This window comes from Oxyura jamaicensis, chromosome 20, assembly GCF_011077185.1.
Source record: "Oxyura jamaicensis isolate SHBP4307 breed ruddy duck chromosome 20, BPBGC_Ojam_1.0, whole genome shotgun sequence".
Classification (NCBI taxonomy): domain Eukaryota; kingdom Metazoa; phylum Chordata; class Aves; order Anseriformes; family Anatidae; genus Oxyura; species Oxyura jamaicensis.
In genome coordinates this window covers 13,896,665-13,917,833 of record NC_048912.1, presented here as the reverse complement: position 1 = coordinate 13,917,833, position 21,169 = coordinate 13,896,665, and the positions used below count along the sequence as shown (strand labels likewise).

The window sequence follows — 21,169 nt, the reverse complement described above, 5'->3', positions numbered from 1 at the left end:
CCCAGCACTCCTGGTTTGCTCCTTGAGCCTAGGAGAGAAGTATTACTGCTTTTGTCAGTGCTAGCAGACATCAGCTGCAGACTATGGGGCAGGAGGCAGAGCTGTCCTGGGGTGAATGTGTGCTCTTGGCTACTTTGAGGAGCTCTTGCAAAGGAAAAGCTCACTGTGTGCTCTGTTCTGCGTCTGCAGTGCTTGCTTTGCTGTAAATCCTTCCTTCATTCGCACAAGAGGTGCTCCTGGTGATGTTCCCCAGGCTGATTTCTGCCGTTAGCATGGGTCCCTACGTTTCTCCTACAAAAAGGGAAAATTGCAGACTATTTGGTTTGGGGACAGAGGTGCTGACAGGGCTCAGCAGTGTTGCCAAAGCTGCACAAGCTCTGAGCTGGGATGAACCATTAGAACCATTACATCCACTTCTGGCACCATCACACCCACTGCACCCCTGCATCCCCTTCTCCCGGCTGTTCTCTTGCAGTCAGAGCCAGCAGCCCACTCGTTTGCCTCCTCGGAAGCTGATGAGCAAGAAGTGTCGGAGGAAAACTTTGAAGAACGAAAATACCCAGGGGAAGTTACTTTAACCAACTTCAAGCTTAAATTCCTCTCCAAGGACATCAAGAAAGAGCTGCTCACGTGAGTCCTGCCTTCTTGCCTCTTTCTGCGATGCATATAAAACTCGCACTCAGGGCATGTAGCAGACAAGAACCGTAGGAAATACCTTTTAAAATGTACCTTCTCGTGGAGGTTTTGAGCTTCAAGACGTCTTGTTGAGAAGGCAGGACTTCTGCTTAACGCGGAGCAATGAGCTCCATCACTGTGAAGCTGCAGGGCCACCCGACGTGAGCCCTGGCTGCAGCAGGACTGCTGCCATGCTGCATTTTGCGTTGCAGAGGGGTCTTAACTGAGCTCCCATCTGTGTATTCACAGCATTGGGTGGGGAGAAAAATAGACCCAGATCTGTTCTATCCATGCTGACCCCCAAAGGTTAAGGTTTAGAGCTGGACCAAGGCGTTGCAGCCCGGACCTGGCTCTGCCCCAAGGCCCCTCGGGATCCGTTTGGAGGTCGTGGTGCTGAGGTCTCTCCTCCCAGACCCCCCTGCAGATTTTTTCCTGCATGTCTGACCTTCCTATATGCTAAGCAGGGAAATCTGGCGAGCCTCGTTTTGCTGACCCTGTACAAGCTGCTCGTTATTTGGCTTTGCAAGCAGGAACCTGAGGGAGCCGTGCGGACAGCGAGGAAGAGGTCCTGGGGGGTGGGGGAAGAGCAGCACCAGCAGCTTCCTAAATGAGCAAAGCATGCACCAACTGCCCTGTGCAAAGCACTCAGGGCTTTTTTAAAACCCAGCAGTGATGTGAATAGCAGTTTTTGAGGTAGAACCCTTCAGTTGCATTATGAAGGTAGAGAAATCTAAACAGAAACAGCTCTGGAATAAATAAGCGGTGTCACGGCCAGCCCGGAGCCACCTCTCCCCATTTAGCATCCTCGCTGCTTCCTGGCCCCGGGGCTGTAAGGCATTAGCTGCAGTTGAGCCAGGAGCTGGCCGTGTCTGTTTGAAGCTCTGTGTCTGGGTGCAGACCTTGGGCCATCTCCCTGCACCCTCACCTCCGCCCGCTCGCAGCCCCCCTGCCGGCACACGGGTGGGTACCACAGCAACACGTCACTTTCTTCACATTTGCCACCTTTTCTTTCAAAATTGCAGAGGGTCCTCGTCATCTTTTGGGAGCAAAAAAAGGCACGAAAAGAGGGTGGAAGGGGAAGGGCCGGGGTATCTGCACACGAGCAGGGCCGATGGCAGGGGCAGACCACGAGCAGGGCTTTACTGGCTGTGTGCGTGCGTTTTCGGGTGAATTCATTCCCTTCCAGCACTTACACTTGTGGTGTTGTTGTTGCCCAGTTGCCCTACCCCAGGCTGTGACGGCAGTGGACACATCACGGGAAACTATGCCTCTCACCGCAGGTGGGTTCGCCTCTTTTCCATGGCTCAGACTCTACGTACAACTTTATTTTTTAGTATATTTTTTCACCGTGTGGACGATTTGGTTCTGTTTCCTCCCCACCTTCTGTTGCCCCTCTCCCTCCCCACGCCCCAGCCCTTTTTCTTTTTCCTTTTTTCCTTTTTTTTTTTTTTTTTTTTTGCTTATCCAGATATTCCATCTCTTCTCTTTCAGCCTTTCTGGTTGTCCTCTTGCTGACAAGAGCCTCAGAAACCTCATGGCTGCCCACTCTGCTGACCTCAAGTATGTTTGCGCTCAACTTGGATCTCCTTTTTTTTTTTTTTTCTTTTTTCGCCCTTTTTTCTGTCTTTTCCCTCCCTGCCCCCCCTTTGTGCTCTGCTTTTGCTTTTTTTTATCCCTTCCCTTCTCCTTCCAAAAGCCAATAAGAGTCTGTCTGCGAGGAGCTCTGGTGGAGCCCAGCCTCTCGATGTCATTTTGGGAAGGCAACGAAATGAGGGAAGACATATTTTGGGGAGAGGGGGATCACGGAGCTGTTCAGGAATAACTCGGACCCCTAGCAAGTTTCCTTTGGACACCACAGAAATAAGCTAATTTCTTTTTCATTTGTTCCCTTTAAATTCATTGGTTTTGGGTGGCTCTCAAAGAATCCAAAGCCAGGATAAAGGCACATGCTTTAGGACTGGGAAGAGGCAGAGCTGGGAAAATACTGCCAGGGCACTGCAAAAAAGAAGCCAACTCTTTTGGAGAACCCGGTGTGCTGATTTTATTGCTAAAAATATGAGGCTGTTGGGGATGCAGTGACAGAGATGTGGGTGTCTGATCAGCGGGACAATGACAGCGGGGCCAAGCAAACGGTGCTGGGCAAGGCTGGGTCCTGAGCAGCCGCGAAGGGGCAGATCCGAGTGTGCATCTGCTAACTGGGGGCAAAGGGTTCGTGGGCACCTGGATGTCTGTGCCCAGTTCTGCTCCCAAAGAGAGGAATCTAGCCTTGGTATTTCCATTCAAACGTGTTCCTCCAAATCCCATTCTCAGCTTTGCTCCTTTCTTCCCAATGCTCCTTGTTTTCAGGAGGAGCTGCTGCTTCACAGCAGTTTCCCTACTGCTCCTTAATTTGCATCCCCTATAGAAAGTTTAAGAGAAATTGTATTTAAAATCAGCAGAAACCATGGGGGGACCCGAGCTCTTCCCCACCCAGCGCACACCTGTGGGGGAGAACTAATGGTGAATGTTTTCCCCACATCTTCGCCGTGGAGCCAGCCTGTCTTTGCAGGCTGGTTCCCCTCTTAGTGTCCTGCTTTGCTGAATCCAATTTTAGGATTATTTTGTCGGTGAGATATTCATAACCATAACCAAGGAGGCCTCTGCAGGGGGCTTTGCATTGCACAGGCTCACCATAGAAAAACTCAGTCCTGTGTCCCCTACGCAGCTGGTGATGTTCAGAATAAATAACAGCCAGGTGGGAGCCCCTCTGCTCGGTAAAGGTGATCAGTAAAACCCCAAATCCCTTACAGCGTGGGTCTGGGACTGCTGCAGGTGCTGGTGCCAGGAAACCAATCGTTACCCTCCCGTTCTGCACCAGAGAGGTGGAAAAAGTAGCTGGATTAGGTGACATTAATAGAATATGCCAGTGGATGGCAAGGACTCTCCTGATTAGCGCTAAGTACGTTTAATCGTGCATTACAGATGATATACATTTTGAAAGAAGCTCTTAAGAGAGCTTTGCTGAACTGGTGTTTCTCCAACAGCTTTAAAGAACAACCTAGCAATCAGGCAATTAGTGGTAAGATATTAAAAGCTCTCAGGAACAGCGCCCATGCCCAGCATGGACGTGGTGAAAAATGGACCAGAGTCATCATTCAGCATCCAGAATAATGCACTTTGGGCATCTGAAGTTAGTGCTTTTTTATGAAAATCCTACATAAAACAGGTAACTCCTGGCCAAAACAAAGCCTTCCGATGTTATTTTCCCAAGTGTTGTTCTGTTTGTATATCCTGGTGAGGATGCAGGCAGGGAGCGGAGGAAGGAGGAGGATGAGGAGGTGTTACGGACAGCGCAGTCACCGCTTTCACAACTTCAGATAAGGCCGTGTCAGCATTTCCATTATAAATTCTATTTCAGGGGGTTAATATCCCTGATATAAAAAAACAGCTCCAGGCTGGAACATGCAATAAAAGGTCTCTGCCGGAATGATTTGTCTCCAGATAATTAAAAATAAAAATCAGATCACTTCTTTCACCTCTTTAAAAGTCCTGAAAGGCAAGAGGAGTTCGGTGTTGGTGTTTTCACAATTCCATCCCACCCCGAAGCTAGAACAATGAAGAAATAGTTTTGCTTCCTACTCTACCAGGGTTTAATAGGGAAATGTCACGAACATGCAGTCATCTCCTAAGCCTCTGATGTTTGAGTGGGAGGACTGGCACCCTCACCAGGTGCTGCTGGATGTGGCCCTGTCCCTTCTGCACCGCACCTGGTGCTTTGCTGGCTCTGTGCAGGTGGAGCCGTGACCTTACACTGTCCCCATGTCACCTTTCTGGGACCAGGACGAGTCCCTGCTCACCATGCAGCCAATATTTTCCTCCAGCAGAGACTCTCAGCGACCTGCAGGCCCCAAACCCTCAGAGCTGAGACAAAGAGGAGAGTTTTGATATTTTCTGCTTTTAAAACCAAACCAAACGGGGGCTGAGAAAGTGGGATATTTTCTGGTTTTAAAACCAAACTAAATGGGGATTGGGAAAGTGGGGGCACAAAAACATCCCTCCGAGAGCCCTTTCCAAGCAGGGAGCAGCTCGGCACCCCCAGGGACCCCCCCCCCCCCCCAAGCCCCATTCACTTGACTGGAGCAGCGCTGGCTAATTGGCAGGCCGGCACGCGCGTCCTCGGCGAGGACTCCTCACCTCTGTTGCTGGTCCCCATGACAACTTTTATGGCTCACCTGCGGCGTTTGGAGCGGGTCTTTGTGCTGGTGGCACTTCAGAGCCCCTCACCTCCCTCGCTTCGGTGGCCTTAATGACGCCGTGCTCGACTCGCACCATTATCTGTGCTGCCGCTCGGAGCCTTTGTGCAGCTCTGTGTGATCGCGGACGTATTCTGCCAGGCTCTCATTCATGTGTCTGAGTGCTGGCTTCTTGTCTTCAGCCCCGCGATTGTGGGTGAGGTCTTCAAAGAGCCCTCTGCAACAGGCAGAGGTGGGGAGGGGGCACCTGAGGCTGCTGGTGACCCCACCTGAGGTCCCCTGAGGGACCCCTGTCCCTACCCATGGTGTAACAGAGGGAGGAGACCCAAGGTGAAGCTCACCTTTTTCCTCATTCCTTCTTCGTTATTCTCCATTGGAGGCATTGGTCGGTTTTGGAGTCTGTTTTTGGGTCTGCCCCCAGTGAGCTGAGCCCCCTGCTGTCACCCAGACCTAAGCTAAAGCCTCCCGATGGGCTTCCTCTTGGCATCGGCCAAGGTGACCCAGGAGGAGAAACCTCACCAGCTGAGTTGTCCACGGCTGAAAGCATTTTTCTGGTTTCTTGGCTGCACTCACATCCAGACCAATGGTCCAGGAGGGTACCAGTGTCTCCTTGCATCTTCCCCAAGAGGACGGGCACTGTCCTGGAGGTTTTTACTTGCCTCCTTTGCTACCATCACCTGAGCTGTCCCCATCAAGAAAGCGGGGATGAGGCCAGGACCCGTGTCTCTCCCCGTGTCCCCATCCCTTCCCACCAACCGTCCACCGAATGCCCACACCGGGCACGGGGGCTTCAGCTCGGCGGATGCCACAGACCCGACGTTGTTCCAGTGAAAGGGGAAGGGGCAGGGAGAAAATCCTGCTTCGGTGCTGCCCGGATTTCTCCGGCACGAGCAGTGCAAAGCCTCCAGCCCTGTGCGTGTCCCCTGGCTAATGGGAGCCTCCCTTTCTCCCGCAGGTGCCCTACTCCTGGCTGTGACGGCTCTGGTCACATAACAGGAAATTATGCATCGCATAGAAGGTAAGATCTTCCCTTAAATTATTTTATCCTTAGCCTCTTACTGTTTTGTTTTTTCTTTTTTCCTTTTTTTTTTTTCTTTCCTTCTTATTTTTTTCCCCTGCAATGGGCAGAGTCGTAAAGTTCTGAATAAAACATTAATGTTACTGACAACTGAAGCCTATTTTCATCTCTTTAATCTGACTTTTTTTTTTTTTTTGATTTTTCCAGCATCTGATTAGAAGCTCCCTTCAACAGAATAAAAGACAAAGGGTCAGATTTTAGCTGATGCAATGCTCCTGTTAATAATGCTACCTATTTATGACTTCTATTATCACTTTAGAGCATTAATAGTGGAGATCTGAGCCTTCTGTTTCAACAATTCCATTAAACATCGCAGGCTGTTAGCAGATATCTTCTTATCTAGACACCATTAATTACTGTCCATCTCCCTCAAATATATATATATATATTTTTTTTTCTTCTGACTTCTGGTGATGTGAAGCTGCAAATCGAAAGAGATCAAAACAGTGTGCGAAGTGCAGGGGGAAGCTGACTGGAGCGGGGGAATCGCGTGCGCGGGGCCCTGCCTCTCAGACAGGCCTTTCTTCTCTTTTCAAACACAGTCTGTCAGGCTGCCCTCGTGCCAAGAAAAGCGGGATCAAGATAACCCCGACAAAGGATGATAAAGAAGACCCGGAGCTGATGAAGTAAGTCTGGGTAAAACCACCCTGCATCCCCGGTGCTCGGAGCATCGCCTGCCTGGGGCCGGGGCTCTGGCACTGTCAAAGCTCTTCCACGTTATTCCTGTGATTTTTTTTCCCTGATGCCATAAATGTTGCTGCAATTCTGAAATTGGATGGGAAAACTGGGAGGTGGGGGAGGTAACGGTGTGTTTTTTTCCTCATTGTTTTTTGCAGATGTGACAGGTAGGTTGGCAGGGCACCAACAGTTCCTCTTCTTTCTGTGCTTTATATAATTCCTGAGGAAATCGCTGGTGTTGGGAATCAGGGTAAAAACTCACAGCCAAGTGAAATGCTGGGGGTTTTCAGGGCGGAAATGGGCAGGTGAGGGTTTCTGGTGGTCTCACTTAGCTTCCCTGGGTCAAGACCTGTTAGCTGTGAATAAGATGCATTTTGTAGGGTCTTTGCCACTGCTGAGTGTTCAGAGTGAACTGAAAAAGCCCTTTGCTGCTGCCACAGGCTGAATTTTTCAAAACCACCCAGGGGAATATTCCTCCTGGGAACAGGGATTTGAAATCCCTTAGCCCACTTCAAACCCTCTCGTCCTGGCTCTCGGCACACCGGAGCACCAGGGGCTGGGTGCCCAGGGGCTGCACCGCGGCCCCTTGCACAGCTCCGGGATGTCAAAACCTTTATGGCAGGATGGGGCCAGCCCCAGCTCCAGGATCCTATTTTTTAAACCAGCACATTCCCAGCCTTGCTGGAGCCTATCCACTAACCCAGAGGGTGCAGGTGGAGCAGGGCAAAAAGAAGCATGGGAAGCCAGAGCAAACCTTTCAGTGAGTTTCTGGATGCTGCTGGAGCAGCCAGGAGTGCTGGCACTTCTGGCCAAACCCCTTTGGCTCAGCAGACTCTCCCCAGATATGTTTTTCCTCCTATTTTAGCCTTTCCCGTGCCAGGGCAGCTCTCGCCCTCGCTGAATTTCAGAGGGCCAGGAGCAGAGGCTGAGCTGGTTGCTGCTGGACCCTGCGCTCTGCCAGGGCTGCGGGGATCTGGGGCACACGAGCTGGGGAAAGGAGCTGTGCAAAGCAGATGATATTTGAGCCATCTGCTCTGTTCTCACTCCTCTGTCTCCAGGAAGGAAAGCCTCCGAGTTAAACAAACTGTGTGCCTAATTAGCAGGAGTTAGCGGAGTTGATTAAAAATTAAGCAAAGTGCTCAATAATCTGCAGGAAAAAAAGAAAAAAAGAAAAAAGAAAAAAAATCTTTTGGACTCAAATATCCTAAATTGCTGGTGGCATTGTGATGCTGCTCCATTAACTGGTGTCACTGTAAAGGACAGGAAAAGCAGCAAGTGTGGTCGCAGGGCTGCTGGGCTTTTGCACTGCCGGATGCACCAAGTGGCTCCCCCAGCACAGCTCCTTGGCAGGAGATCTCTTCCCAGGGCAAAGGGAAAAGGGGCTCCTGTAGGGCTGGTTTGTTACGGTGCAGCTGGTGCTTGCACGGGGATGTCAGCGCAGCTCCTGCAGAATCAAAGCTCCTTCCTGGAGGCTGAGGCTGTCCTTGACACTCCAGGGGTACAAAAGCTGGAAGCGAATGGGGAAAAGTAATGTGTTGGAGCATTGCTAGGGATGGGATTTTCTGGATCCCACAGAACTGATGCTGTCCATCAGGGAACTGGCCTCAGAAGCCAGAAGCTCTGTGGCTCTGTTCTGCTGTTTGCAGCGGGATGGTGGGGTGCAGGGGGCGGTGAAAGCATCCCCTGATGTGCTGCAGTACAAGCAGCAACCCCTAGTCCTCTGATATCCCCAGGACGAGCATCATCTCCCTGAGATGTGCAAAACAGCACGGTGCAATGGTCCCTTCACTGCTGGCTTCCTCCAGTCCCTGGCAAACTGGAGTTTTGTCTCCAGCACAAGGTGCACCCGGTGCACGTCCCCACGGGGATGCGTTGAGGAGCTTTGCCTCCAAATCCTTTCCTCTGCCTGCACCGAGTGCCTCTTGGAACCCGGCCGAGTTTTGCACATCGCCACCAAGGAGAATGTCATTTAGTCCCCGTTGTTTTGCTGCTCAGCCTTCAAGCAATTTGCTACAGATGTGATAGAACAGATAACCTTCAGCCCAGCCCTGGCATAAAGCGGAAGCATCCGTGGCTGCCTAATTGATCGAGCACTGCCGTTACTTCCGTTAAATAATAATAATAAAATAAAATATCCAAGCCAGCTGTTTTGCACAATCGGGCTCTGGTTTATTTTTTAAAAAATGGAAGTGTAATGAAAGTTAAATTAACAGTGTAAAATATGTAACGGTTGGGCCATAACAGCTGCATGCTAAATGCTGGGGTTTGTTTCTCTCTCTCTCTCTTTTTTTTTTTTTTTCCCTCTCCTTTTCCTCCTGAGGATTCAGTAATTTGCCCGTGATCATATAAAAGCAATGATGTTATGAATTTACTGAGGATCCTGCTGGCAGGGATATTATAAGTGAATTGTGCTGCATTTGCAGCTGATTAAAATTGAGATCAGCATTTTTCAAATTATCTTGGGAAAATAATGGGTGTGCGGCTCCCCCTTCTGCTGTCAGCTCCCTTTTGTACGAAACATAAACAATAAGGGGAATCATTTCTGTGGCGGAACTGCTGCGATTTTCAGGAGCAGCTCAGTGGCTATTTTGCTGGGGAAACCTGCAGCCCCTAATTGCTTTCAAACCGAGGACAAGAGGTTATTTTCGCCGTTTCTTGCCTACTTTTTTTTTTTTTTTCTCCCCTTTTATAGGGCAACCTCCCTCAAGTAATAAACTTTTAACTGTATTTATAATTGACTAGCATCTTTAAGCGAGTGCAAGGCACAGCAGAAACCTTAATAGGCACTCAGGGCTGTGCTGAGCGGCCGCGTGTAGTTGGTGTGCCATTGGGCTGGGGAGCAGGGGGACAGTGGCTCCTTTCGCAGCACTTTTTGTTAATTAACGCTGGCCATGTCAGCACTGCCACCGCACCTCCAGCACCATTTAACCGGCCCTAATCGGTGCTGAAGGCACGGGGATGGAGGGTTTATGCTCGGATGGACAGCAATTCCTGCTCCCAAAGGTGTTTGGTGTGAGCGTGTCCTCCTTGGGGGCGCTTTCAGGACCCAAAGTCAGGACCCAGGTGGCCACCTGGCAGCTGAGGAGCCCACCCAGCACAGTTTTTGACCTTCTGTGTGATGGGCTGGGACTCCCCAGCAGCTGCTGTTCAGCTCTTTTGCTGCAAGTGTGGTGCTGATGTGGTCTGCTGCCTGGCTTTGGGTCTTTTTAGGGGGACAGCCATCTGCCTCCCATACCCACTGCTGTACAAACAGAGCTTATATTCCCTGAGGTGGGGTTTCCATTAGATATTTGGTAGAAGTAACTGCATGTTTGTATCCCTGTCCCCTGGTTTTGGACTTCTCCCCCCATGCCATGCAGCTTCTGCCCCATAGCACCTGCAGACTGTTGGGGAAGATTCCCTCCAGCACAGTCCTGCTCTGCTGCCCTCCATCCCCTGCTCAGCTCAGGGACAAGCCCCTGCAGTGATAAAAGCTCCCAGCCTGGTTTTGTTGCCATCTCTAGCCACAGGGATAACACGCAGAGCCCAGCGAGTCCCCCAGATTCTTAAAACCCATGGGAAGGGACATCCCGGCTGATGTAAATCAGTGTGACCTTCTCCACCATCGAAGCACCAACCAAATAAAATCCCCAAGCACAAACACTCACTTCCTACACTTCATCATCCCTATTTTCCTTCCATCCCCCTTCATTCCTATGCTGTATTTTTTTTTCCCTGTGCCCAGGTGTCCGGTTCCTGGCTGCGTTGGGCTTGGGCACATCAGCGGCAAATACGCCTCGCACCGGAGCGCGTCGGGGTGTCCCCTCGCAGCCCGCAGGCAGAAGGAAGGATCCCTCAACGGCTCCTCGTTTTCCTGGAAATCGTTGAAAAACGAGGGCCCGACCTGCCCTACCCCGGGCTGCGACGGCTCCGGCCACGCCAACGGGAGCTTCCTCACTCACAGGAGGTAAAGGATGGGCTTGATGCACCCCAAAGGTGACACCGATGCTGTGACAGTGTGACGGTTTGGGGACAAACCTGCCTGTGAACGAGCATGGTTCAGCTCTTAATGAAAGGCCCCGAAACTGCTGCTTCTGATGCTGGCCTCTGCCAGGTTGCTCCAAGGGTTGTGTTTCCTGCAAGGGATAAAAACGCTTGGAAATGCTTGGTTCTTGCAACTTTTCAATGGTGAGGTGTGAATTGACCAAAGTCATGAAAAGCAGTGATATAATGTCAGTTAGCATGCCAGCTCAGGACTTTGGCAACCAAAACGGGGGCTTGATGCCCAATCCATCCAGATATACTTCACTTTCCTTGCATGTCATGCCCTCTCTTTTAGGAAACAACACGTTTTTTTAAAAAATCTTTGCTCAGAGAAAATTGCTCTTGCTTTATAAATGAGGACCTTTGTGGCATTATTCATAAAGCAATTTCCTCTGCACCATAAAAAGCTTTTAGAAGGGCTGTCTCACAGCATGAGCTCCACCAAACGGTACGCGCTCTTGTTGGGAACATAGCACCTATAAATACGGAGAGTTTATGAAACCCATTTTTACTTGCTTTTCAGTTTGTCAGGGTGCCCACGAGCTACTTTTGCTGGGAAGAAAGGAAAACTCTCAGGGGATGAAATTCTCAACACAAAGTTCAAGACCAGCGATGGTAAGGATTTTCACTCATTTTTTTCTGGCAGGTGTGTCAGGTACTGAGCCCGTCTGGCTTGTTATTCACAGATTGAAACCTGGCCTCAGTTTTACTAGCAAATCCTGTGCTATGAATACTCATTTTGGGGTTGCCTCAGTGCTGGTGGTGTGGCACTGATGCTGCTCCCTAAGTGACACAGGTGAAACAGCAAAGGAGACCCCATAGTGAAGTAGTGCTAAAATTAAGATGTTTTTTTCAAGTACTCTCTGGCATTTTCACAAGTCCCTTTCAGTCTTTTTGCTATTTTCACAAATGTTGCTTTTAATCCCACGGATATTTCTGGATCTGGAGTTTTGTTAGCGATGGCACTATCACTAGTTCTGGTGCTGTCGCTGAGGGTGTTTGGTACTGGGCAAGGTTTGGATGTTTTACTTGAATTCTTACACAGTTCGGAAGATAAATTTCTTCTAGAAAGGTTCCCTTAATTTACTAGCCTCATAATTTCTAATTAAGACACGCATTCATTTTTCAAATGACGTCTTCCTGACTCAGGACCAGACAGAGCAAACTGAGTCGTCAGGGCAGCCAACCTTGCAGGGCACGTGGATGCGCTGGGCTCCAACCGCTCTACTTTGCTTTTTCATTTACATATTGACCTATAAAGCCCTATTGAACTGTGCTGCTGAAAGCCTCGCTTAAAAAATAAATAAAAAATAGAGGAAGCAAGATGTGCATCCCGTGCTGAGGAGGTGAAAGCAAAGGCGAGGACTCTGGGAGGTGGGTGACCACGCGAAGGGGCTGAACGCCTGCCGCTTTCCCTCCCGCAGTTCTGGAGAACGATGAAGAGATCAAGCAGCTGAACAAGGAGATCAGCGAGCTGAACGAGTCCAACTCGGAGATGGAAGCTGCCATGGTGAAGCTGCAGTCGCAGGTTTGTGAGCGTGGACGCGCGGCCGAGCTCCCGGTGGGTGCCCTCGTGGGTAGGCTGCTAACCCTGCCTGCTCCCTGCTCTGCAGATCTCCACCATGGAGAAGAACCTGAAGAACATAGAGGAGGAAAACAAAATCATAGAGGAGCAAAATGAAGCCCTGTTCCTGGAGCTCTCAGGGTTGAGCCAGGCTCTAATCCAAAGTCTTGCCAATATCCGCCTTCCGCACATGGTAAGAAACTTTGACGGCGCCCGGCCCTAAGCGGTTTGATCGAGGGAGCAGAGAGAGATCTGGCTTGGATAAGGCTTATGGGCCATTAAAAAGGGGGAGAATTTCTCTGTGTACACCTACCCGTCCTTTATAAGATCAGTGCTTTTGCCTTATCTCTGAAGCTTGCATTATATCTCCCTTTTGTTGTCATTTTCTGCTGATCTCCTTTTGTATCTATTGTTCTCTCTCATTACATCTGGGAGTATTATCACAAAATAGGAAACTTTATCAAGGGCACCCAGCGCCTTTTAGGCTAAGACAGCACAAGCAGAGATCAGGAGGGATTGGATTTCAACGTCAGAGAGATCTTACAGCTCCCATTATAATGCAGGTAGTTTCAATTCAGTTTTGAATAGCTGGCAGCCGAAGAATAGCATTCTTAAAGAGAGTGTATTTTGTTTAATTTAACAAGGTCTAACAGCCCACAGCATGTTACCATAGAGTTACTGCAAAATGAAAAGGCTGCATTAAAATAGTAAAACCACAAAAGGCTATTAATTACCTTCCCTCTATTCCCAGGAATGTAATTACTGTTGTCAAAAACAGGTGTGTGCAGGGGGGGCGGCGTGCTGGTGGGGGAAGCTGTCCTCTTGCAAGCCGTAACGACCATCGCGATGATCAGAGGAATGAGCTTTTGATTTATTATTATTTTTTTTTTCTGCCGTCGTTTTTTGGGAATCTTTTTCACTGGGGGCTGTATTTAAATTCAGCCTGGTTGGAGACACGCCATCCTCCAGCAGTGCAGTTTTGGATAGTATTCACCCAGCTGCCTAACTGGCAGAAAACCGCTCACTGAGTGCTTTTTTTTTTTTTGTCAAGTATTTGACTCATAAAGGTCAAATAAACTGTTCAGCAAATATATTTTCAAGGTTTCAGGCAACTCCAATTAAATAAGGCCCAGGAGACTTGTATGCTTATTTTATTCCTGTTCTTTTTCTTCCTCCTCCTTGTTACTTTTTCCCCTGTTAACCCTGAGGTAGATGTTTGCAAGGTTTCCACAATGCCCCTCAAAAGCCGAAGCTGTACAGCAGCGGCAGCATGCTGGCGTGGGCAGACACGAGCCCAGGGTGACCTGCTCCTGTCCTAACTTTGCGTTTAATTCCCCCTGGGATGCTCCAGCAGTCCCTGCCTCCTCTCGTCCTCCAACCTTTCATTTCCATGGCTTGATTCAGCCTCAAGCCTGTCAAACCGCCTGCACACACTTAACCCGATGTTGTTAATTGTTCCTCATGGCCGACGCATGAAAAATTGGGCAACCAGTGAAGATTTTGGAGGATCAGGTTCTTGCACAATGAGCTTCCCGTACGCACAGCACCGCGCACAAAGAGTCTCTGATGTCGAGACCGTTGGCTGTTGGTATGATTAATTGCAAAGAAACATTTCAATCCTTTCCTGCTCTGCTGCTAACGCTTTTATTTGGCTTTTTTTTTTTTTTGGCTGCAGGAGCCCATTAGCGAGCAGAACTTCGATGCGTACGTGAACACGCTGACCGACATGTACACCAACCAGGAGTGCTACCAGAACCCGGAGAACAAGGACCTGCTGGAGAGCATCAAGCAAGCCGTCAAGGGCATCCAGGTTTAGCGCCGCGGGATGGAGGCGGGCAAGCAAACAGACTGTAAGACGGAACTTTCCCTCCAAGTATTCAGGTTTACAAGTTGTAAAACTTGTTTAATGAATGAAAAACAAAAAAACAAAAAACAAAAACACAAAGGACCAAAACGTAACCAAGAGGCCATTTCTGAGACGTGGAACTGATTGAACTCAATGTTCTCGTTTACTTAACTTTGGACCTTCTTAGGAAAAGTGGGATTTTTCTCCCTGGACCACGAGGTAGACCAGGATGGAAGGTTAAATTCTCCAGTAGGCTGTGGGGCTTGGTAGCTGGTGAAGAGCAGGCGTCTTTCATATGCTGCCATGCTTTCACAGCGTTGATCCAAGGGTTAAAACGTTACAAGAACAGGGTTTTGTCTGATCCAAGACTAGCGTATGACTGGCTCAAACCCTCATGTTGTCTATGGTCGTATGTCCAGATCACCTACTCACCCATGAATTATGTTATATGTTGCTATAAAGTGCTGGAGCTGCAAGCTACCTGTAAATCTGAACCTGTGCTGGGCCTCCCAACCCCAGGAGTTCAGATATCCACTGGGCATGGGAACTCTTTAAGTATTATAAAGTAGCTTATTTTTATTTTCTGAAAGAAAGCTGAAGAGCAGTTCTGGATCTCCAGTGGAAAGCGCAATGGAAAAAAGGTTCTCAGGGAAGCTTTTGGAGTTTGCAACTACAGTATTCCTTTGTCTGTCTTAAATATGAGAATAGCTATTATGAATAGGCCAATACCAGATATTTCATACAGAAGAATTCTTAATGTGTCATGGTCCGGTGTATATGATTTTTTGGAAGTCTGTTTGATGACAGTTCTGGTTCTTTTCATTATTGTGATCATCCCTGCAGTGGCGCAGTACTGCCAGTCCAGAGATCATACATCAATGCCAGAGAACGTTTGAGATTGCGATGAACAAAAAAAAAACACAAGCAAACAAACAAACAAAAGCAACAAAAAGAGAAATGTTAATTGATGGCCAGCAAAGTGCTTACTTCATGTGAATCAGCAGTTTATTTCTTGCAGATATCCGCAGGGCAATGGGTTTTTCTTGGTTTGGTGTTCTACACCTTGTGCAAAATCACAGCACAAGTGCCGTTCTGGAGGACAAAAAAAAAAAAAAAAGAAAAAGAAAAAAAAAAAAAAGAAAAAAAGGGGGAACAAAAAAGCATTCAGGTATTGGGTATTGTTCCAAAGAAGCATTTTGTAAGCAGCTCGGTACGCGCAGCTCCGTGAATGTCACCGCGATGCTCCAGCCTCCAGCTGAGCGTGGTGGGGCTCGGGGACCATCTCGGCACCTTTCCAAGAAAAGGAGAGGTGGGAGCTCCTTTTGTTTTTTCAAGAAAAGGAGCTCCCACCCAGGGCTCGCTGCCACCCTGGTGCAAACACCTTGGAAGTGGAAGGGGCGAAACCCCTCCGGGGTCCCAGCACGGTCCCAGCACGGGGGTGTTCACCCCCCGCACCCTCCTGGTGGTGTTGGAGCAGAGCTGAGGTGGGGAGGATTTTGGTGACCGATGCTAAAAGCGAGGCCGTGGTGGCGTTTCGAGCCCAATCCTGCAGTTATTTGGGGCAGAATCTGTGATTTGGAGAAGCCAGCGGGGAGCTCGGCCCAGGCTGGTTCCCCTGGGGTGCACAGCCACACCGCGGGCTCAGATTCCGTGAGTTCACTTATTTTAGAACCCATTCCAAGTGCAAAACTACAAAAGAAAGGGGAAAAAAGAATAATAGTAATAATTTGAGGTGTTAAAAACACAATGTTCTTAACATGTAAATAGAGTCCAAATTGATTGTGACTGCAATTCAGTTAGTATTTAAAAGTAGAGAAATTGCACTTCCTGGAAGAAAGAGAGGGAAAAAAAAAAAAAAAGTAGTTAGTTTAATTATCCTGTAAATTATTTAATTTTGGCAAGATGTATGTAATTTATATTTACAACACCTTATGTTAACTTTTTTCTATTTATTTAACTTTTTTATTTATTGATTTTATACTTACTTTAAACTGGACACCGCACCATAGAAAAGAAGATAAAAGAAGCAAAAAAAAAAGAAGTTTAAAATTAAAACTTTTGACCATAAAAAATGATATTCCAAAAAAAAAAAGAAAACCCCTATCTACAACTCCTACTTGTAATTTTGATGCAACCAAGTTATTTTTTATATATTTTGTTATTTATTCTTTTAACGATGGGAATTTTTTTAAAGATATTTTATAACTGAGACATTTTGATAATTTTTTGGTTTGTTTTTTTGTGGGGGCAGGGGCACCGGGGGAAGAGAGACTTTTTCAGTTTTTCTTTTCTTTTTTCATTCATATTGTTTCAGGCACTGATAACAGGAAATGAGAATTCTGTATTTATTATTTATTTAATATTTAAGTCGAAAAAAAAAAAAATGAACTGTGCTCTTGTTGTATATTTATTTTGTCGTTTGTGTGTCGGTTATGTGATGACTGAGTACTTGTTTATGTGAAGGAATACTGTTAATATTTAAATAATAAAGAGTCACATTGAAAGTTATAGCAGGCTACATGTTATTCTGTGAAAATGAATACTGTGATCTACTTTCCTCAGGAAATGTATTTTGCAGACAGAACTTCCTTATGTACTGGCAGGGTTATTTCGTAATAAAACCCAGTTCTGTTTGTGACTTTAGTTCCTATGGTCTTTCTTCGAGCTTCTGCCAATGTCCCTGACGTGTCCCCGAGCAGGGGTGGCATCCTGCACCCCCAGCACTCAGCAGCCCTGCGTGAGCAAAGGAGGTACTGGGGGAGGACAGGGGGCAGGATGGATGCTTTCACCCTCTGGATTTACTAAAAAATCACAAAATTGATCCTTGGGCTTTAGTTTAAATGCTGGGAGGCGGTTGTTCTTCTCGACAGGACGTCCTCGCTTTTATTTGCCTGGCTCCCAGGCTGTCCTCGTCACGGAGCGGAGCTGCTTCGCTGGAGGAAGAGTCTCACTTTCGAAGCTGTGGCAATGAAGGGAATTGATCACCGTGCTCTTCGTCGGAGGAGGCATTTCTGAAGTCGCCGAAATTCACTTTAGCTCTGCTGGAGTTGCAGCTTCCGAGGTGAAATAAGGTAAATCACATTAAGGCCGCTTGGAGCTGAGCGAGTTGGGCCAAATGGGAATTTCAGGCAGGTCTGCCATCGAGAAATTCATTTCTCTTATTAAGTGAGCTGAGCCTCCTGGCTGTCCCCGCGCAGGGGCACGAGTGGTGCTGGGTCATTCCGGAGGCTGTGGCAGCTCTGCCGGTGGCTCTTGTTTCATGTTGGTGGGTTCAGGGCTGGTGGGGCAGGCACACGGCCGCCAGCTCTGCTGCCAGCTCTGCCCGCTCCCTTTGCGGGACATGGGCTAATCGCAAAGTGCAAGGCCTTAAAGATTAGAGCCTCGTAGCCCCAGATCTCTGAGCAGAAACACCCTTGGGAGCGAGGACTGCTGGACACCGAGCCCCAGGAGCTGGATGTGGATGCTTCTGGAGCTCCCCGCCTGAGACACAAAGGTGTCCCGGGACCAGGGCTCTACATCTGTGGCCCCACGCAGCCCAGCATCGACCCCACTGTGTGACCAGAGTCAGCAGCAGCTCTCCAGAAAAAAAATATGAGGCTGCCAAGTTTTGGGGTGTGAAAGCCACTCTTAAACACCAAACCAAAAAGGTCTCATCTCAAAGACCTGGGGCTCACCTCCTTCAGGACAAGGACTCTTTGAGGCTTTGCTGGAGACCTCGTGGAGCTTGTGGGGTCCTGCCCCCTCCACAACGAGCTGCACAGCTTAAATGGGAAAAAGGGGCAGACTCCTGCAATGGGTACACCTAAACTGGCTGGTACGGCTTTTTTCTGAAGGGCACGTCATTGTTTTTTTGGGGGGGGGGGGCGGGCGTTGATAGGCTTTGCACCACGAAGCAGTTCGTTGTGCCAATATTTGATGATGATGATCGAGCTAATAGGCACGCTCGCGTGTCCTCTCCTAACGAATTGGCCGTGCCGCATAACGGAGCGGCTGGATTTGAGTTAAATTGCAGCTTTGGGAGCCATCACTGTGAGATGTTATCTTCTCCGAACTGGCGTCCTTTATCGCAGGGAAGGGAATTGAATTGCTGTAAGATGGTACACTGTGCGTTTATAGGTGTGCTTAGAAGAGCTCTTAAGCCTCCTCCGACAAGCGGAGGGCGAGAGCTGCACGGCAGAGGAGAGCGGGGCTTTGCTTCAAGGATGAAGGGAAAAGCTCCTTGTCAGCGTACGGTCGTTTCTAAACACGTCAATAAATCACTGACCAACAAGAATGTCATTTGGCCTCGCTGATGCCACTGTTAATTGTTAAAAGCTGCTAATGACCCTTCCCTCCATTATTCTGCTTAAGTGGTACCTTCCACATTTACCCAGCCTCTCCCGGAGAGCCACAGGCTCTGGCGAGGGCTTTTGGGGGTGCAGAAAGGGGTTTATTTCCCAGCCTTGTGATTATTATTATTATTATTTTTTTCTGATTTCCTTCCCCTAGAGCTCCTCTGGGTGATGTCTCAAGGCTCCCACCCACTGTGTGTCCTTTCCATCTGCCTCCTCGCCACCAGGCTGCCCTGTAAAGCCCCTCGGCGAGCCGTGGTGGTCCTGGCACCACCCGCATCCTGCCCACCCCACCCACAGCCCTCAGGGGACAAGGATCATAAACGGTGGCCTCCGGAAAGGCCAGCTACGGTCACATCAAGGGTCCGAAAAGACTGGTGTGGTCGCGATGGGGTGGCCTCCTCCTCCATCAGGTTCTCCGCCAGGGAGAGAAGACAACTGTGCATTTAGGCAGGGGACTCACCTCCTTGGGCCCTGAGAAGATGGTGCTGAGTGTGCTGGGGCCACCGCAGCCCCCACAACCAGCACTGAGCCCAGCGGGGCCGGCTGAAGGGCTCTGGCCTGCACTTGGCAATGCACTCACTTCCCTACGCTTGGATGAGGAGATATATCCTGAAACGACCTTCCGCTTTGTGCAGCAGGGCTCGTGGGACTGGGGCTGAAGGGAAGCACGCGGATGATGCATTCGTCAGACAAATAGCTCTCGTTATTCCAGATGCCTTCACCCCCTTCTTTCTGCAGGACGAATACATCACCGACTGCTGTAAAAAATGGTACCATCAGATTTAAAGGCATTTTCATCCCTGTCAGCTGGAAAGTACAGCAAGCATTAAAGCCTGCATTCATTTGTGGAACGGCAACGCTCTTTTGTTTGAATGTCAGCGACGATCTGGAGAACCACGAGTCATGAAGAGACAGAGCAAGGACAGGCGAACTGCCCAAGCTCCAGGACTGGCACCAAGGGTCAGACCACGCCAGGAGGAGCCTGGACATGCTCAGGTTTGGTGTCTGACCCCGCAGCTTTGGGGGATGTACGGGGACAGATTCAGCCAGACCTGGCCATGGCTAACTCCTTATCGAAGCCACGTGCCAAAGCTTTTCCCTGCATCTCCCTACTCCCAGCGAGTCCCAGAGTCCCCCCAAAATGCCAAGAGACCAGTTAGTCTGGACCCAACCAGGGGCTACCCTGGACTTTGCACCAGTTTTAATGGCGCTGGCCTCAGGGGATTTGGTTTTGGCCCAAAGCTCATCAAGCCCAAGATCGAGAATCAGCTCCTCAGGTTTTGCCATTGCCAGAGGACTCCTCGGGCTTCAGCATTTAATAACCCAGCCCAACCATGCTGAGGCTGTTCAGCAATTAAATAACATAAATCCTGAAGCTAGATTAATAAACAGTCTAGCCCGTCTAGAGCAGTCTACAGGGTGGAGAGATAAAACTGTAAAATATTTATTACTGGCTCGGGGATGAAGTCATTAATTTAATAACTACCCATTGCTTTCTTCTTGCAGTTGTTAGCAGTCTGGAGGTTATAGAAGATTAGGTGGGAAACTCGCTGCCTCCCCGCCGAGAGGAGCCTTTCCCATGAAAGCCGGAGCCCAGCTCCCATCTGTCACCCCATTACGTCGGAGGTGGTGAATGTATTACCGAAATACAACAAAACCCGAATTTCTGCTGGCCACATGGGAACCCTCCACGAAATTTAATGAGGATGCTGCCCTTTGTGCGTGGGGCCATTTCCAACAGCTGTAGAGATGAAGGCAGAAGACCTTCACCGGCGCTCGCACCTTTGAGCACCGACGCTCTGCTGCCTCTGGTCCTGCGGCGTTGGGAGTATCGTCAGCTCCCTCCTCTGTGCTTTCTCAGTGGGTTTTCACGTTTTCGTGGGAGGGAACACGGGCATTATTTCGGTCCCTGCTGTGCTCTGATATTGGGGAGCTTCCAGGACTTAGATATCAGCATCCTCTTTAGAGTGATTACGGATGGAGCCTTCTGATGAGCGAGCTTCCTCGCTGACAACTCCAATCCGTGGCAATGCTGCGGCAAAAGTCGGGCGAGGGGGGTGAGGGAGGGTGCCTGTTTGTGTGTCCTTGGCAGATTTTGTCATCGTTTCACCCGGGGACAGAGAAGAGCTTTCATCCCAACGAAGTGCCGTGGGGAGGCCGGGTGCGATGCGGGAACACATGCCCCTGCCAGCTCCGGCTGACGCTGCTGATTTTCCTGCACTGACTGCAGAGGTAACAGAATCGCCTAAATAACTTAATTGAATCATTAGCCTGCTTCAGAAAACAAATAAAATACAAGCAGGCATGTTCTGTGGGTGCGGGGTGCAGACCGGCGGCTGTGCGCACACAGCGACGTGGGTGCAGGCACAGCCAGCCCTGCCAGGGCAGCCTCCAGCTGCAGCATCGTGGGGAGGAACGGCTCCAGCAGCACTTGGCACCCGTCCCTGTCCCTGTCACAAGGCACGACAGGGTACTGCAGGGCTCCTGGCCAGCTCTGTCCTGGAGGAGCTGTAGGTCCCCGGCATTGCCCACGCTCCTGGCTCAGCCGCTGGCCTTGGAGAAGCCCCTTTGCCCGTGGGCATCCCTGGCTCTCCTAAAGCCTTAGAGGGCAGCAGAGCCACACAGAGCCCAAGCAGAAACAGGTGGGAGCCCTGAGTGAGCGTCTCAAGGAAGGATGAGAGGTTGACAGGAGGGATAGCAACAATGGGGAAAAGCACCTGCATGCTCCAAACCAGCAAG

At 49.4% G+C, this 21,169-nt stretch overlaps 1 protein-coding gene across 6 annotated transcripts in view; it reads left to right on the top strand.

The window, feature by feature from the left end:
* MYT1 (myelin transcription factor 1) overlaps positions 1-16,734 on the top strand; it is a 61,078-nt gene extending 44,344 nt beyond the window's left edge. For 4 of the 6 annotated variants that reach the window (XM_035344085.1, XM_035344086.1, XM_035344083.1 and 1 more), the window contains exons 14-23: positions 476-630; positions 1,893-1,955; positions 2,167-2,235; positions 5,863-5,925; positions 6,528-6,611; positions 10,388-10,609; positions 11,210-11,301; positions 12,111-12,214; positions 12,300-12,443; positions 13,926-16,734. In XM_035344085.1, the coding sequence (XP_035199976.1) occupies positions 476-630; positions 1,893-1,955; positions 2,167-2,235; positions 5,863-5,925; positions 6,528-6,611; positions 10,388-10,609; positions 11,210-11,301; positions 12,111-12,214; positions 12,300-12,443; positions 13,926-14,066 (1,137 nt within the window). In that variant the 3' untranslated portion in view covers positions 14,067-16,734. The remainder of the gene's footprint in view (positions 1-475; positions 631-1,892; positions 1,956-2,166; positions 2,236-5,862; positions 5,926-6,527; positions 6,612-10,387; positions 10,610-11,209; positions 11,302-12,110; positions 12,215-12,299; positions 12,444-13,925) is intronic. The other 2 variants (XM_035344088.1, XM_035344084.1) reach the window with 2 other exon arrangements.
* The last annotated feature ends 4,435 nt before the right edge of the window (positions 16,735-21,169 follow it).